Source organism: Rattus rattus, chromosome 6 (assembly GCF_011064425.1).
Source record: "Rattus rattus isolate New Zealand chromosome 6, Rrattus_CSIRO_v1, whole genome shotgun sequence".
Taxonomy (NCBI): Eukaryota; Metazoa; Chordata; class Mammalia; order Rodentia; family Muridae; genus Rattus; species Rattus rattus.
The window spans coordinates 102,842,826-102,861,808 of NC_046159.1; the positions used below are offsets into that span (position 1 = coordinate 102,842,826).

At 44.0% G+C, this 18,983-nt stretch overlaps 1 protein-coding gene across 8 annotated transcripts in view; it reads left to right on the top strand.

Moving 5' to 3' along the window:
- Positions 1-18,983, top strand: part of Dgki (diacylglycerol kinase iota) — a 441,511-nt gene that overhangs the window by 256,366 nt on the left and 166,162 nt on the right. For all 8 annotated transcript variants that reach the window (XM_032906753.1, XM_032906748.1, XM_032906750.1 and 5 more), the window contains 3 exons: positions 5,908-6,021; positions 7,564-7,701; positions 10,752-10,830. In XM_032906753.1, coding sequence (XP_032762644.1) covers positions 5,908-6,021; positions 7,564-7,701; positions 10,752-10,830 — 331 coding nt within the window. The remainder of the gene's footprint in view (positions 1-5,907; positions 6,022-7,563; positions 7,702-10,751; positions 10,831-18,983) is intronic.

Below are 18,983 nucleotides of genomic sequence, written 5' to 3' on the forward strand. Positions count from 1 at the left end.
TTCTGTAGCCATATTAAATCTGCAAAGAGGACTATGGCGATATCTGAGGATCCTCAAAGTCAGTGGTGTAAATAGTACAGACCACTGCTGTCCAGGGATGTTATGGTTAAACCACATTTGTAGATGGACTTTTTCTAGAAGGCATTTTTAAGGGGAAAATTGAAAAGAAGCAGGCAAATTTTGTTTCCTATTTTCTTTAGATTTTATAGAAAACATCCCAACGTGCAAGGTGTAAGTTACTGTGAACTGTTTTACGTGCTGTTCGCAGTGCTTTCGAACTCTGACTGATATTGTAGGTGTGCAGCCACCCCGTTTGGACCTGCCGTTCAGTGGCACAGATGTTGTCTCTTCGCACCTGGCTTGCCCAAGTCAGAGGCACATGGGTACAGTTGTCAGGTGACATGGTTCTCTCTTTGATCCCCATGCTGAAATCAACCCAGATGACGCACGAGCGTTCTGAAACGTTCATGCTTAGAATAATAGAATTATTAGGAATAAACACTCTTTGGCAAAGTGGTGCCTTTTTTCTTGGTTATACCGCAATGACCTGTGCTCTCTGCCCATCTGGGCCCCGGCTCAGAGAAACTAGGTGGGGCAGTGCAGCTCACCTTTAGCTACTCCAGTGCCTTGTTAAAAATCCCCAGTTAAAGTGACGTTTGCCGATCACTTCACACTTCATATCCATTTGGCCTTCCTAGATTAAGAGTAGTAGATGGCCCCTATTTCTGAATGGGCACAGGGCAGAAATTATGCCAAGAAGACAAGTTAGACAACATGGCAAGGCCTAGTTGACCGTGTGAAGCCCTTTGCCCTCTTGGCATCTGCCTCTCTTTCTCATGAGAAAGTAAATGCTATGTTTTCTACAGGCATTCACCAGTAGTGGGGAGCCGATGGATGCCCAAAATCTACTCTTTATTTTTTCTTGTTTAGTGATAATCACATTTCTTCAGATTTTGTGGTAAGTTATAAAATTCATAAATTAAAAATTAAGGCAATAAAGTGGTAAAAGTAAAATGATAGTTTATTTCTTCCTTGGCATCTGTGGGTGACTAGTTTCAAGACTCCTTATGGACCTGGCTTGATGCACAGTTCTTAATGTAAAATGGTGTAAAGTTTCTGTGGGGACCTACATGCCTTCCTGTATACACCACGAACCATCTTCAGACAGGGCCCCTTATGCTGTATGAATAGCTTCACTTTTAGGGGACAGTGACCAGAAGAAACATGGCCTGCAGTATAGACATGAATGTTTCCTGGGAAACCTTAGTCCAAGCAATGACTTAAGTCAGAACCTCTAGATACAGAGGGCTGGGGTGGCCGTACCTGTCAGAGTCCACTGCTGTGCCTTGCTTTTCTCTGACAGTGGAGGGATGTGACTGTCATTCTCCACCCACGTGGCCTTCATTCTTTTCTGCCTGTTCTATCAGAGGAAAATGTCAGTTCACTGTCATCCACACTCCGCAGCCCTATCCAATGTCAGCACACTGGTGGAAGGCAAGAATTACTTGGTGTCCTTCTGTGACAGCTAGAGCTGAGCGCAGGCAGGTGGTGGCAGCATTGGCCAGCTGCTGCGGCAGTGCTGTGCCCGCTCAGGCAAGAGGGGAGGCAGGAGGACTCGGTGTTCCCAAGCTGTCATCCCTGCTGGTCCTAATGAAAGAAGGGCAGACCGGAAAGCTGGAAATGTTTTGGCCCAATCAGGGTAACTTTCTTCATCATCGGGGAGTGGGAGGGGGGGGAGGAGAAGTAATTGGAAGGGATTAGTGGGCTGGTGCAGATAATTTGGGGGAACGTTGAAGCCTGATGAAGCAGAGGACCTTTCTGAGAGCCTGTAGTCTGAAATCTGGGACGGTGGCAAGAGCAGGCTTCTGATAACGACCTGGGAGGCAGAGCCCTCCACCCCCTCCAACCGCACTCCTGTGGGGCCTGAAGACCCTTTATATACTTTTGTTTTGCTTCCATCAGGATAAGCACATAGGGTGTTAACCGACGTTCCCCTGTTTCTCCTGCTACGGCAGCACGTTTGTGTCTGCCCCTTTTTGATGGCCTCTTTCAGTTGTAGGGAAGTTTGGCTGCCGGTGTTATTTACGGCTTAGAAATAACAGACTTCTTGGTGTGAAGACAGACGAGGGTGAGGATGATTTTCAAGTTTAAGGCTCATCTTTCTTCAGGCAGAGCAGTGGCAAGATGGCATGTTGCTTTTGGGAAATGACCTTCACTGGTGAAATACGGGGACTGGAGAAAAATACTGTGGGGTTCCGCAGCTAATGGCGGTTTGCCTTTCTTACTTGTCAGGCGTGTGCAAAGCAAGGTCTGCATGTTCAGAAGAGAAAATGACACTGACATGCAGACACCACGACTCTCTGCTTTACAGAAGAGGAAGGAATGTGCTTAGTGACTGGTCCACTCACTCCCGGACCCATGGGAGCTCGGTTCTAATGCCAGTGTCTCCTACTGGGTCTTGTGCCCTCTGCCCCACCACCGTGCTGCCTTTTGAGTAGTGATGATGTATCTGTTGGGGAAATACTATTTGCAACTGCTCAGAGAGTAAATAGTAACTCAACTCAGTCAAAGGACCCTCAGTAAAACAGTGGGTGCCCATGAGAAAATCAAAGCAATGATCATGTTTTAAAAGTCACACGATGTCATTCATTGGTGATAATAACAATGAGATACAACCGGTTTGCTCATAGTCACAGAGAACCCTTTGATCAGTGAACTAGGGAGGTTGAAATGCATGCACACACACACACACACACACACACACACACATGCATGCACAGGCACATACAGGTATATCCACACGCATAGTTCACGGATTTGCATCCAGTGTGCATGTAAAGCCATCTTCCTATGGAAGTCTGAAGAAATATGCTTTGTCCTTGGAGACAAGGGTACGATATCCTCCCAAGTCCCCAAGGCTCCGTGTGGCGCTGAGTGCAGATGAAGCGCGGCCCTTGGTAACCTCTTTATTAAGAAAGCAAGACAGTAGCTAAGCCTAAGAAGGTATGATTGGCAGCTGCCTTCTCATCACAGCAAGTCAAGGGACTCCTTTCTTTGTGGCTAATCCTCTTGCTTTCCCATCCCTTTTGGTGTGAGCCTTCAAGTGATTTAGAGTTTTTCCGTGTAGGCTTATGTTCATTTTCTCTTTCTATCTCTGTTTCGTTTCCTGACAAGTATTTTAAGACTTATCAGACTAGAACGGTGTCTGCTGTAGGTGGTGAAGCTTCCATGCTAGAAAGACATCCCTGGGTTAGTGCGAGATTGGCCTAACTTTACTGGACAGAGCCTTTCTCAGTTTCTTCCAGACATATTAAGTTACAGTCCCAGGGCCATGGCCTCAGGCAGTGGCATCTGTGGTATCTTTCCCCTTGCCTGGAGAGCACCGATGCCAGTACAGCCTCTTACCAGCAGGGGGAGCACTTTCACCCCTCATTATTAGACAGCCAACTGGATTCCTTCACTGCTCCAAGCCTTTGCCTCAACTTTAAGGCCCTGTGTTTAGTTGATGGGCAAGAAGATGTCTTTCTCTCCTCTTTCCTCTGTTATTGCTGCGTTTACCGTAAGATTGGATGTTGTAAGGGTGAATTAATATACCTATCTTCCCAAGGAAAGAGAGATATAGGCAAACTAAAATAAGAACGATCTCTCACTTAAATCTAGAACAAAAGAGAGAGGATGAGCTGAGCGACCATCTCTCAGAGAAGTTTGGTGGGGGAAGGGAGGAGCGTCTGTTAATCTTCTCTGGATGGGTTGTTGAATTACATTCTGAGTCCTACTGCCTGTCTGCCATTCTGGTTTCTCTCAGCGCTATTTGCTTCTGCGTTTGGAATTCCGAATGCTTCTGGCCTCTTTGTGACCTTCCGCATGCATCCTGCAGCTACCCAGTATGTTCAGCTTTCACCGTGCTTAGCTGTGTTCTCAGTAGCAGCGAAATGGTGTCCAGCACAGCCACGAGAACTGATTTAGCACTAGGACCACTTGACTGGTACTGTGTGAGCAGAGAGAAACCCAGTCACAATCTAAGGATGGTCCGGCATGGCTTTTAACACTTACAAGGATCCGTGAACTTTAGTGAACTTTCGAGCTTTCTCTAGATCCAGAGATGTCAAAAAATCACACATTGCTGCCTCTAAGATAGTCAGGCCATTTCCAGTACTAGGTCTGGTATTATCAATTTAATTAGTAGTTTTGTGATGCTAAGAGTTGAACCTAGCTAGGTCTTGGGGTGTGCAGCAGGAGACTTCCCATTGTGCTGCATCCCGTTGACGTCTCTATTTTGTCCTCAGATAGGGCCTCACAGATTGCCTCACTCACCAGCCTCTCCCTTGGTCTCCTGCGTTTGGAACTGTGGACCCGTGCTGGCAGGCCTTGTTTTGCTCACCTCTTCACGGAAGCATTTCCTTCTGCAGCCCTGAAAAGCCTGGCCTCACGAACTGCTCTTCCCTCATTACGCACGGCACGTCTCATGTATAAACGACACGACACCAATGCCACTCAGTCACTCAACTCTCTTACACAAGTGGAGGCTCAAATTAAACGATCTTACGGAGTCTTCTTATGTAGACATGTAGTAACAGCTTCATCCCGACATTTTCGACACTTTCAAAGCTTAAAAATGTGACGTCGCCTGGGGATAGCATGGAGATTGTAGTCAGCGTACCGTCTCCTGTTAGCGTGAACTCGGAGGGCAGTCATTTTGTCTTATCCGGCATAGCCCCGCACATTAATCCCGTTATTTCAGTAGCTCTGCTCCGTTGTGCGTGTAGTCGGCAGTGCTCATTAGGTGCACCGCTAGCACGTTGCTACAGAAAACTCAAACAAATCAAAACACTCATACAGATCTAGAATAAAACATGTCACTGTTTTGCTGAACTCTTGAATGGAACACTAAGATTTCAATACTCATCTGTCAGAGAAGAATAGGCCTAGAATTCTGTGGCCTGTAGCAGGATTTGTTCTCTAAATTGGAGATAATGTGGGTTGATAGGTGACAGGAACGGCAGCCCTCACCTCTAACGCGATCTCTTCTTGACGTTTGCTACTTGTAGTTCCATCATGTAAGCCGTAATTGGAAAGTATTAGGGAGCCCTGTGGAACGTGGCTCTGTGTGACATCCTAAAGACTTGTACGTTTCTCTTGGCTACTCTTAGGTTTGGAACTGTTTGTTTAAATTGTAATACGGCCATATTCAAAGCATTTTTTTCCTCCTAGGACAAAGATTAAGCAGGGCACGCGATCCTAGCGTGCAAGTGGGCACCTCCTGTTTAGATTTATGTTAGACATTAAGTCCGTGCATAATCATGTCTCCATAGTGAATCATTAAAGAGGTTTTAGGAACAATTAGGGAAGTACTATGAATTTCCAGAATGATGCTATGGAGGGCTGTCATCTGATGAGGGCCTGCATTGGCCACAGACCAGGTTACAGTCTTTATATGCTTTGCGGTTTAAGCTGTGTACGGCCATGTGAAGTGGGTCTCATTATCTCATTTTGAAAATTAGTCTTTGTAAAGTTATGCGGTTTAATCAAGGTTCTGCAGCCTGTACAAGCTGCATTGGAATTTAATCTGATTCTGAGTTTTATTTTCCCTCTGATCCCCTGTTATGTTACCCCATCTAAATGACCTTAAATTCTCCTAAATTTTAAAGTGTATTTCTAAAAAAAAAAAAAAAAACATGCAGACGTACGGGTCCCAATTTGCTTATATAATAAAGCAGGCCTACAGTGATCTTTTTCTTACTTAAGGGTTGACCATTTTGAAAGCACTTGAAGTAAGCAGGTTTTCTGTTGTCTGACCGCTGTATTAAACATGTGTTTTAAGCATTCTGCCTTTCCGGCCTCCTCAAGTTCCTTCCTGGTGACTTATTGTCTTTCTCTTCTCTCTTCTGGTCCCCAATGTGTCTGTAGGTGGGCTGGATCCTCTCCATCCTGGACGAGCTGCAGCTGAGCCCACAGCCTCCTGTGGGGGTGCTTCCGCTGGGGACTGGGAACGACCTGGCTCGGACGCTCAACTGGGGAGGGGTAAGAACTGGAGGCGGCTGCCCATAACATGGCGGAGCAGACCAGACCTGCAGGTCACTCTGTGCTCACTGCTAGAAGCAGGAAGCTGCTGCTGTCACAGGGACTTTGTCACTTCCTCAGTTTAGACTTGGAATCATCCAGGGAGGAGGGGCTGAGTGTGAGGAAAACACATGGTTAGTACACAGATAGGGTGAGCGTTGAGGGATCCACCAGGGCACCACCAATGGGTCAGCCTTCATGTGACCCAATCCTGAGAATCTGCGTTCACCCTGACCCTCTGCCTTGGCCATAATGGCAAATCTGCTTTAGATTTAAGACCTGTCCTTTGGGGCAGTCACTACTTCTTTTGAACATGAAGATTTCTGTAGCTTTGATGATACTGGTACTTGACTGTCCTTCCTGTTGGGTACCATTCTCTGGAAGGTGTGAGGGGTCCTCCTGTTGATAAGTGGCTGTTTCATGCATGTACCTACCATTGTGTATTAAACTAAAGGAAGCCAGGAGAGGCTAACATGCCAGCCCAGCAGCTATTGGCATTAAAAACTGCTGGGGGCAGCAAATCTCTTCAGTGGCATAGTCCCTGGTAAATAGGTCAAACCCCAGTTAATGACCCCACGTTCACACTCAACCAGGAAATTCCAATTAAGCTCAGTAGACCATTAAAAAGAAGATGTGGGAGCTGGAGAGGGCTAGTTGGGAGGAGGGAAGGGTCAGAGGGCATGAAAACAGGTAACAGGATAATAGGGATGAGTATGATCACAATATATTATATAGGTATATGAAATTGTGGGAGAATAAATTTTAAAAAAAATCTTAAAAAACTAATAAATGTCCACCGCTAACTTCCTAAACCCCTCTTGTTAGGTTATTGCTTGGCCTCTGTTTCGTGACAGTGTTCTCCATGTTCACTTCACGTGACAGAGCCATAGCAGACACCCATTTGGCCCTTGGCTGAGTTAACCTATATCAGGGTGTTTCTTTATTCTTGAAGGCCTTACCTTTTCCTTTTCTTTTTAAGTGGCTGGCATAGAAATAAATGCACTACCCCAATCCACCATGCTGTCACTAACCGCCCTCCACGAGAGGGCTGTTCTCCTCAGGCTGACTTGCTGCAGGTCTCAGATGGGCAGTGTCCTAACACAAGATCAGCTATCGGTGAATGGGATAGAACACTCGCTCTTCCTTCGTGCTTTCTCCCTTCCCCCCTGCCCACAAACATGTGCCTGCCCCCAAATTCCTCCAGCAAGAAGTTTGGGAATCTTGCTGTTCACGCCAGTAAACATAGCTCTCCAGCATGGCCCTCAGTGGTTCTCGATGCCTGCAAGTAGCGCCTCAGTTCAGGTCAGGCAAAATTAGTGCCTTCCTGTGCCTTCTTTGAAGCACCATCTTTAAAGCACTTAGAGGGGAACACATCATTCACTCCTCCAGCTTCGATGCTTTAAAAGCGGTGGGACTCTGACCGATCACGCCCTGCCTTGTTAGGGCACCCACCGCTCTCTGATCCCGACAGCAAGGGTCTGTGCTCCGATTCTGTGTCCTTAGGGTTACACCGATGAGCCTGTTTCTAAGATCCTGTGCCAGGTGGAAGACGGGACCATCGTACAGTTGGATCGCTGGAACCTCCATGTGGAGAGAAACCCAGACTTGCCACCTGAAGAACTTGAAGATGGCGTGTGTAAGGTTAGACAGCTCTTTCTTTGGGGACTGGAGAGGTGGCTCTGCTGTTGAGAGTTCTCACTGCTGCTGCAGAGAACTGGAGTTCAGTTCCTGGAACTCTGTGTTGACTGCTTCACAATTGTCTGATATTCAAGCTTCAGGAGATCTGGAACCCTCCACACACACACACACACACACACACACACACACACACACACACACACACACACAGAGAGAGAAACACAAATAGAAATAAACTTGAGGAGTGTGTGGGGAGAATTCTGCTGATGGAGCACTGTGCATCTGCTTGAGCGTTAGGACACACATTCCAGGGTACGACTCATGGGCCCCTGGTTTCTAGAAGATAACAGGAAAGCTCTGGGACTCTGGCTCCTAAGGCTGAGTGCACTGTTACCAGCTCCTTGCCTGAGCCCTCCCCACAGACGCTTCAGGACGCAGATATTATCCTTGTTTCGGAGCTATGGGGCCTGTTCTCTGTCTTCAGCTCCACACGGGGAAAGCATGTAAACATCTGTTAATCTCTCGAGCTGGACGTAGACAGCGTACAAGCCGATGGAGTTTGTATGCGTTCCTTAGCATCAGGCACATGGCCTTTCAGTAGGAGGGAAACCTTAGCAATTGCTGGCCTGCCATCGAATGCCTCTTCTGTGTAGCTGGTATCATCTAAGCCAGGTGCCTCATAGACTTGGGAATGGAATGGCCTAAATAAGTAGTCTGTCCTGGTGTTTTCTTTTGCTGACTGAGTGTTTAGGGTAAAAAACACCCAACCCAAATTGAGGCCATCCTTGTAAATAAACTACCGTGTAGCTTTACTTCAGGATCTGAGTCTGAGTTGTGACCCTGGTCTCTGATTCACTTGGTTATGCCACTGAGCTGAGTACCCATTCCCTCCGTGTCACTTCTTGCCTGACGTCCATGACACTGTACCCATGCTTCTGTAGGCTTAAGAATCCCTTGGTCTGCCTGTTAGGATGAGCACTACGAGTCTCTCAGGGACTCAGGGAGGTTGGTGTGGGGATAAGGACCCCGCTGCTGCACTTCAGAGGCCACCCTTGCTAAGTTTGCACCACAGTCCTGAGCAATTACGTTAGACACTCGGGCGTAGACATCTCTCTCTGTATCCAGTGGGTTTTGTTTTCACCTAAACCCCAATCCTGAAATCAATGAATCTGCTATTAGACATCAGAATTGAATTTGAGTTCACAATTGGACATTTTTAGACATATGGGAGACTTTTAACTGTTTTTCTTTTCTTTCTTTCCTTTTTTTTTTTTTTTTTAACGTATTGAGATTGAATAGAACACCACCAAATTAGAAGGAGGGGGACCTTCTGCTGCCGTGGAAAATTTCAGGCCATTCTGCTAAATGTGGACTGACGAGGCCTACAATTTCACTCTTTCCCCCCAAAGCTTGAGAAATGGAAAGGCTTCTTGATGCAGCCAGAGAACGTCAAGCCAGATAATTAGAGGGCTCTGGGAATGGAGTTTGGGGATATGTAGAAAATTGGGGCACATTTTCCTGGAAAATGTGAATACCTTAAAAACAGTCTAAATTGGAATATTACTTAGGGAATTGTGTCCAGATGTTTTCTTCAGCTATCAGTGGCTGCTAAGACATGGGTTAGAATTGTAGCCAAAATAATATAAATGGTAGGACGTTTCTGTGCTTTTGGCACGAACACCATGCTGGCCTTACAGGGGCTGGGGTTTTGTTTAAGTGCAGGGACTGGACAGTCTCAAATACAAAGCCAAGAGAGTTAGACATGGTTTTGGCATTGGTGTGTATCCTGAGTTTCTCTCTGCCCTGTAGCTTGTTGAAATTTCTTCTAAGGGCTGACGCAGCCTCTGAACCACCAAGGCTTAGTCTGAGGGGTTTCAGTGGGGGGGTCCTCCTTTCTTTTCACAAGAGACAGAAACTAAGGCAGGCTATCCCTGTCATCTGTTTTAATGGGACAATGTTCTCCTTGTCTTAGTGGGAGACGTTTCTGATCAATAAGAAGTATATAACACACTCTAATAAATGACTTTTGAAATGTTGAAGGTTTCAACATGCATTTCTAATAAAAAAGGGTACAATTCAGTTTGGGACATAAACTTGACAAGGATCTTGGAACATTACCTCTTTTTAATTTGGCATTTACCTTGCATTCTGAATCATGAAATGTGGGGTAATCATTTTTTTTCTTTCTTGCACTTCCTGTGTGCTTTTTTTGGTTGTTCTCATATTGAACTGAAGCTTTTAGATGACGCCATGTTAGCAACTTCAATCTGTGCTTTCCAGTTTCACAGCAATTCTTGCTGGTTCACAGTAAAAGTCAGGGACTCAGAGCATAGGAGAACATTACAGCTTACGTGGGCTCTGTATAGTTGTCACGGATTTCATATTCAAGATACAGGTTTAACCAATTAAGTGGGAGTCTTAATTCTATATTTTATATATTTTTACACACACACATATGTATTTCATATGTATGAAATATGTAATGTAGTGCTGTTTCCTGTTGGTATCAGGAGTGGCTGAATCAAATGACTCTCACCGCTTCCTTTTTTTATATGAAGTTTGTGAAAACAAAACCAAAAAAGAAACGTTAAAAATTGAGTACATGCGATTCGTTTATTTTAGGCGGCAGTGTTTAGGTGTTGGATATAAAGCTCCTGGACAAAAACACACATTGATTAAGGAAATTAGATTGGATCTAGAAATGGAATTAATATTCTAAATTCATGTGGAATCAATCTCTTTATATCTGTTACAGATGAGCACCCCTCAGCTTAACAAAGTAACCGCACCGTGCCCAAGAATGGCTCTGACTTAGTAACTTGTATCTGTGTTCCTTATTTGCTGTATGAGTAATGATTTGTGAGCTCTTTTGACTTGAGCGTTCACTAATGAGTTAGTTCGAGAGCCCCTGTTTCTTGTCTATAAACACCCTCCATGTCCCACAGGCTGCCTTAGACATAGGTCTTTAGGTCTGGGTTGGCAGTGGACAGGATCAGCTGTTAGGTCTGGGTTGGCGGTGGACGGTATCAGCGACACGTGTGTCCATCTTGCAGCTCCCTCTGAATGTCTTCAATAATTACTTCAGCCTTGGATTTGACGCTCATGTCACATTGGAGTTCCATGAATCCCGAGGTAAGGATGTGTCCTGTTTCCATGTCCCCATGGTGTTCACCATGGTTCGTTTTGTTTTGTTTTGTTTTGCTTGCACATTACTTGCATGTCTGCATTGTGCTTCCCTCTTGTTCCGTGTTAACCTTCACGACGACTCTAGGAGCTGGACCAGATAGGAGCTTGCTATAAAGAGACCTAGCCATCTAAGAGCACAAGCACAGGGACAGAGGGTCATTCCATGTCATGGGATACTAATGTTTAAGTTTGACTATTACATTGTGTTCTGAGAACCAAAACTAACACTTTGGACGTGGTAGGTAAGTCCTCTGCTACTGAGGTACCTCCCTGGCTTTGGGTGGAAAAATTGAAAGAAATAAGATTCTTAGATCAAGAAGAGATCTCTTTACTAATTAGGATGCATTTAGCTTGACGAGCCACTAGTGACTAAAGTTGAATAGTGTTTATCCAGAGCCTTTGGAATGGGTTAGGACAGATGAAAAGGAAAGAAGCAGGCATGTCAACACAGAGAGGACTGCGGGTCTTTTAGTTTGAGAGAAAGGAGTAGGATAGTGGTGAGGTAGCTAGGAAGGTTCTGGAATGTTTACTGGCTGAGGCAAGTAAGAATAAGGAGTGAAAAGATATGGGACCAAGACTCTGGGGGACCACCTTTTGAAAGCGAGTAAGATGAATTGGCAACTGGTGGCTGCTGTGGAAGGGAGACACTTTCTTTAGGGTATCAGCTTGGGTAGGTTGGACAAGAAACAGTGGGAAGTCCTACATCTATGTGCAACACTAATGACCAATCAGACTCAGTGGATTACTCATAAAATGGGTAGGGAGGTACGTTTGGAGGGCCTGGGGGCAGGGGTATTGGAGGTGGACGTGGTCATGATCCATTGTACACACATATGAAAATTTCAAACTATGAAAACATTTAAAACACTAAAATAATATCACGCACATAAAAATAAATGCATATTTATATGAGGAAAGAATGGAGCAGTAAAACATTTTCTCTGAATTTCCTTATCATTCAGAAAATTTAGGATTTAGGTTGACCACAGTTTCTCTTGCTTGCTCTCTCTTTCTTAATCTGTCCATCTCTGCACTCTGCCAGTTAGCGGATTCTAGATATCTCTGCCTTTGTCTTTGATCTACAGCTGTCTTGGTGCCTAGCTCCTTGTGTATCTGTTTAGATGTAGCTGAGACATAGTTATGAAAGATATGAAGCTCTTGAGATGAAAGTCAAAGCTATCAGTGAGCGACTATTTCCTCCATTTCCTGACACTCAGCAGGGGTCAAGTGGTTTCAACCCCCCCAAACCTCAAACACAGAGTACTGTAAACCAGAAGCCCTAAGTTCAGGTTGTGGTAATCAGGTGAAAAAAAAAATCTAACTCTAGGACTCTAGGCATCCACAGTGGAACTCTGGGGTTTGGGTCGATAGAATTCAAAATACAACTGAAGCCCCAACTGGATCCAGCAGCTCTGATCCTTCAGGCCTCACTAAGGCTTTTAGGAGAAAGTGTCTGTGGAACTGAATTCTGCATCAAGGAAGGACAACAATACCAAATGAGGAAAGAACTGTAGTTGGTGTCTCTTCTCTGAAAAGCCAAAAAAGTCATGATGGATCGTCAAAGGACCTTAAATGCTCCAAATCAGAAACACCCACAAACTAGCACAGTTCTGTCTGATCATGGGGAAGAATTATCCCAGGAGACCTCTGTGAGGCCCCTGCCGGTGATCGATCTTCCTGTGTTTGCAGAGAGTGCACTCGGCCAGTGTACAGTAGCACACGTTTTTCTTGTCCTTAAGGTCTTATGCATCTGGACTCCTTAATAGTAAGATTCTCAAGTTTCTTAACCATATGTAAAGGGATTCAGAATCACAAATACATGAATTTCCAAAAATAGGCATCCAGGAGTGAAAAGAGTCCTAACTAGGTAAGTGGGCCTGAGTACGCTCATTCAAGGGAACTTGATTTGGGGCCCTAATAATTTTGAAAGTTGTTAGAATGTTATACATCTCTGTACTAGGAAGGGCTTTTTATGAATCAGAATGAGGAGTGCACAGAGAGATACCACAGTACAAAGGAATGTGGTTTACAAAAGAATTCTTTTGTAAGGACACCAGTTGACTAAAGGGTGCCAAATTATAAACATTAACATTGGAAATTTACTGCTAAGGCTTGGTGCTTATTTTATTTTTAAAAATATTTTTATTTATTCTTTGACACCCAGGTTCATCTGTCTGTCTGTCTGTTTATGTATCTATGTGTCTATCTTAATCATATGGGCCGCATATCTCTTCTTGCCCTCTCCCCCTGGATTACCTACCACATATCTCCCAACTCCCTCACTTTCATGCCGTCTTCCTCTTACCAACTGAGTCTGATGAGTGTGATACACGTGCACAAGAGTGTGGGGCCATGCATGGACACATGGACAGCTTTTCCAGGGCGAGCCACTTTTCTCAGCTTCCAGTCAATCCTAAACTAGGATCGGGGATGTCATGAGCTCCACCCACTTGCAGCTGAAGGCTTCAAGACGAAAGTTGTATAATTTGCTGCAAAATACCTTGAGAGTGACTCAAAGTCTCGTGAGAGGCATTGTGAAAAAGTGGATTGGGTAATATCATGAAAATATGTTACTCTAAATAGGAATTATGCTAACACTGATACGTGATGGATGACAAATATCAATGGCACGGAGACAGAGTTTTAAAAATGTAACTGCAGAGAAAGGAATTTTGGCTTAGGTGAGAAACATCCCATCAAATGGACAGTTCCTAGCATAGCTACTTACATAGTATTTCTTTTAGAAGGCTCAATTAAAATCACATTTGTTTTGGAACAGTTCATTAGAATTGTTGCTATGCAGATGGTTTTAAAATTTCCAGTTGAAAGTCAGGCAAGGAGTGAAGGCGGTCTTGGTATTTTGTTTTGACTTCGCGGGTTAAGGGGGTGAATGTGACAATCCGAGTCTCTACATTTGATAGGATCGAAAGTAGTCTACACTTGGTTGGAAATAGAGTGCTGATTCTTGCCAATGTGGCCAAAGCATTCTCGGATGAACTCTTGCTACATATGCATGAGAAAGCGCAGTGTTTGAGAGAGGATTTGGGGATGTCGGGGCATTGGTCATGTAACTGTCACTTGGAGTATTGCCTCATGCCTTTGTCAGTCCTGTGTTAGAACAGTGCTTGAGGGAGGACATAGAAAATATCCCAATATGTTAGAGTTTAGGCACGTTAACAAAAAGTATAGCCATCAGTGACAAACTCAGTTCTTATTTTCCCAGCCATGTGAATGAGATTGTCACCCTTTGGACACAGATATTAAACACGTCCAACTTGCTGCTACTGTATTACTGCCTCATCGAAATGAAATTATGATTCAGAGGAGTTGAACCTCATGCACAAGGTCAGGGAATACATGCATGACTCTAGAGGAGGCTGCATTTAAATCTGACTTAGGATCGACTGCTTTCACCAACTATACAGAGACCTGCAGATCATGTGACTCGAAGGTCTGCGATTTCCATGAGTCACACCACAGACAGTAGACAGATTCCCATCAAGAGGCTGCCATGTGCAGCGGGATTGCTGAATTCCATCCTTGCCGGAGATGGTGCTGAGACTGCATGCTACTGCTCAGGGTTCCGAGCTCAGGCAACTTGTCCTAGACAAGACCTCACTGTCTCACTCCTTCCTTCCACCTTGAATCTCTCTATGCAGCTTTCAATGCTCGCTGTACTACTGCACAGACAGAAGAACTGGTTCAAACAGGCCAAGTGTCTGTGTGATATGATTTAATCCAGCAGTTGTTACCCCAAACTGCCTGGAATGACACCGTAAAAGATGTCAGATCACACCTAAAAGTGGGGTGACAGTGATCCCAGGTACATACCAAGACACTTCCAATGATGTCTTACCCTTCATTTTCAGGCCTGCCGCCCCCTCTAGACCCCATAAGGATAAGAGACTGCATCTTATTTTCTTTTACATTACCAGATCACAGTCCGATGGTACCAGTGTTTGTTACAGTAGCAGAATGTTCCACTGGAGGATAGGACCCCATTGCTAAATACAAAGGAAGTACCAATAAATGAATATATAGATGAGTTGTGCAGACAGTCAACACGGCAGGTGTTCAGCAGGTTTGGTCACGGATGTGGAAGAAGTTTCCAGAACTGTGATAGCACATAAGAGCTAACACAGGTAAAATCGTTTCCGGCAGGAAGGAAAAGCACGAGGAACACATAGGCTTTTCCTCATGGGTTAGATGGGATGACTTTTCCATAGTGCATGAAAAATGATATTGGTAAAAAAGACATCTTAGAAGGCAAAGGGTGTTTTAAAAGGTATCCTTGATAGGAATTGATATTGAAAAGAAGGAAATATTTTTTAATATAAAATTTGATTTGAAGGTGATAATGAAACTGGAGGTGAGCTGGGAAACTGGTGTGTAGAGCCTTGCTTGCCAAGGTACAGATTGGCAAAATGTAGTGCAGGTATTGTGCGTGTAGTGATCCAGTTCTAAACAGTCAGGAGGATTTTACCCAGAACGGGCATCTGGGGCTCAGTGCGAGCTGTCTCTTTCTTAGTCTGTCATCAAAGGGAGATTGGGGCAAAATTAGTTAAATGCGCAACAGGTTTTAACCTGTCTTTGTCCATTTTCAAGTAGCAAATGTGAAGGAAGACTGAAGACCTGTGTGTTTAATAACTCTAAGGTTCTAGGCTTCTCTAGGGTCATTATTAGTAAGCTTATATCATGTATGAAATATGAGTAACAAATATTTCCAAGTAACAAGTATTTCCAGCTATCTATTTAATACTTTGATGAAATTTGAACTTTTGATTTGAACATTAAAACTATAGGATTGCTTATGTCTTATTCTATATACTGAAAAGAAACCTACAGATGGCTCAGTGAGTAAGTCCACTTACTGTTCTTGCAGAAGACCTGGGTCTTCCTTTTAGCATTAACACTGGGCAGCTTACAGTCACCAAAAACTACAGTCCCGCGAGACTCTGGTTACTTTTTACCTCCAAGGACAAGACCTCATACATGCTGCCCATGAAGCCACACAACTGCATACACAATAAGTAAATCAATACATACATACATACATACATACATACATACATACATACATATAGATAAATAAATAAACTTTCGAAGCTTGTAGGTTTTCTGCCTAGAAAACCTCAATGCCTTTTAAAAAGCACTGTTGAGGAATACCTTTTTTTAAATTTGAAATTATAATATAATTACAATATTCCCCCTTACCTTTCCCCCTCCAAGTCCTCCCATTAGCTCATTCCCACTTTCCTTCAAATCCATGGCCGGATTCTACTCCAAAATAGTTTTGTGATAATGTCTACATGTGTTATTTTTGAGAGAAGTCTGTTTATAATCTGGGAGGTCTTTTTTTTTTTTACCAACAATTAATTATGACAATTTTAAAAAAATGTTGGCATAACTATTAGAATCTTCATAATTGGACATAAATGGGATATCCAAGGAGGTGAACTGATATTCCTTTGATGGGCACCCTCTTATGAAATGGAATCACAAGGCCTTCTGAGGAATATGGTGATGTTGCATGGAGATCAGTGGAGACAGGCAGTGTGCTGATCCCTCACTGAGTCTACAGGCATGGCTGTGAGTTGATGTTACAGAGAACTGGGACCCTTGAGGACATCGTAGGTACTAAAGACCCTTTTCAAGTAGGAGGAAAGTGAGGCGTGAGGTCTAGAGAGTAGACTGGCAGGCTTGCCTCCCGTGGCAGTTGCCACCTATGGTTATGCCTGTAGTTGTTGCTAAACACAACAGAAGAACTTCACTCCTGTGAGTGAAGCTGGCTTCCCTATCAGAATACAATCCTAGATTATCTGCCTGCATCCAGTATAATCACGTGAGCCCCTAAAAGCAGCAGAGCAAGACAAAAGGGAAGTCAGAGATCCACTGTGTGAGGATTTGCTGTGGTGGTTTTGACTGTGGCTGGGATCAGAACCCCAGCGAGCACGGACAGCCTCCATTAGTGAGAATGAACACCCTAGAGCAGCTAGCAGAGAGATTCAGTCTGCAGTCTCCAGGGTATGGATTCTACCAACGATCTGAATAATTAGAAAGTGTTTTCCAGGGCCTCTCAGTGAGGGTGTCACGGTATGCCAGTTTCTCAAACCCCCAGCAGGGGCTTCAGCTGAGCCCATTCCAGAATTCTGACTGAGAGAATTAGAAGCAGATCAATAAGTGGTGATTGAAGGATAATGGAGCAGAAATACAATGAGTGAAGCTTGCTTTCTCATGCCCACTTCTTGTGGAGGATGAGAACAGATAACCCAAGAATTGAAACAATCAATCACTGGTCCTTCTACCCATGGTGCCAATATTGTTAACCATTCATTTTGGCATCATATCACGTGACAGACTTAACTTGCTGAAGGAATGAGCCCTTGACCTTTCATTGACCCCTTCCCAGATCTTTCTTCCCTCTCCCTTTCTCGATGCAGTGTGGAAGACAGAAGGAACTGTTCACACTCTTGGTTCTTGTTGAAGGCCCATCAACCTTGTATGATACACAGATGCACACTTGGTCGTCCAGTCCTTCCTTCTTATGGAAGTGGCGATGACGGACCACTGCTATTTGCAGACCCTCCTCTGCTTCCTTTGCTCTTTCTACAGCCTGGCCTCCGTGAGAGGTGGCCCAGCTCTAGCAGTAGGCTGAGCTTCCTCTAAACTGTGGCTGATCTGTCTTTCTGACTCTCACTTTTGCTTACAGAGTAGATGCAAAAATAGGAATTGAAGATAGGAATGTGGCTTAGAAGCAGAGTGTTTTGTCCAATATCCATTTGGAAGTTCATAATCCTGGGACTAACAGGATTCTTTTTATACCCTTAAGACCAAGGGATATGAGTGACTCTTCAACTCCTCTTTTCTGTCTCTCTGGCAGCCCTCTGAATGTTCGGTGTCTCTATAGACCTGTTTTTAAAGTTTATTACTCCTAGCTAAATTACATCTGAGATGACCATTTTCATCAGAAGTATGAGTTAAGTCACTAAAAACTCAGCCTGTTTCTCCATTTTATTCCATGTTTTGGGGGACTCCTTGGAAATAGTCTGTCTTCGGAGAAAATGAATCTTCTTTTCAGTTTTATTAAAAATTGAGTCTCATAGAAAAACCACATAGAGATGTGAATATTTCCAGACCATACATTTTAAAGCACATAAGTGTTAGTGGCTGACCTAGGATTCACTTAATAGCTATGGGCATCAGTATGGTGAGAAAGTTCTACACCATAGCTGTATCTAGCTGGAATTCCCATTTCTTATAGCTTGTTGGATAGCTAGACTATAATTAAAAAAAAATAGACCCTATGTACTCAGACACATTGCAAAAAATAATTTTCATTTTACCTCTGGTTTCATTTAAAAAAAGCTGATGCAATTGGAAATGGAAATTGAAACCAGTCAAGTTGATTCAGAACAACTCAGGAGCACAGGGATGGGGAGATGGCTCAGTGGTTAAGAGCACTGGAGTTCAGCTCCCAGCCCTCACGTACGGTGGCTCATAGTCCAGCTCCAGGGGATCTTCTAGACTTTGTACATGTACACACACACACAGACACACACACACACACACACACACACACACAGACACTAAAATAAACCTTAAAAATAGATCAGTAGTAACAGACACAGAGAGAACAATTCGCACATTTTATATGTCTTTTTGTTTATTACTCCACATAACATATTGCTGTGTCTGGTGACTAGGGGATAGTGTTGAGTTGACCAGAATTTAGGAAAACTTTGAGATTCAGAAAATATACAGCTGGAGTTAACTGTTGAGAACCAATCTACAAACATAGCCTTTTTTCAATAGGCAATTTTCCAGGTATTTATCCAGTTTCTGTGTTGATGTTGATGATTATTAGTCTACTGTAAGAATCCTGAAAGTCATCCAGTGAGCATTGTGTAGGACTTTTGCTTGAGGTCCTATATGCTTTCTTAGGACCTGTCTGGGTGAGGGAACTCCTACATCTCATTTATACAGGTGTGACTAGTGTTTTTAGACAGCATTGGGGCTGGAGAGTTTCCTCTAGTCATCTTGCTATCTAGCAATGACCGGGAGAAAGGCCTAGCAACACCTGCTGGATGGGTATAAAGGCA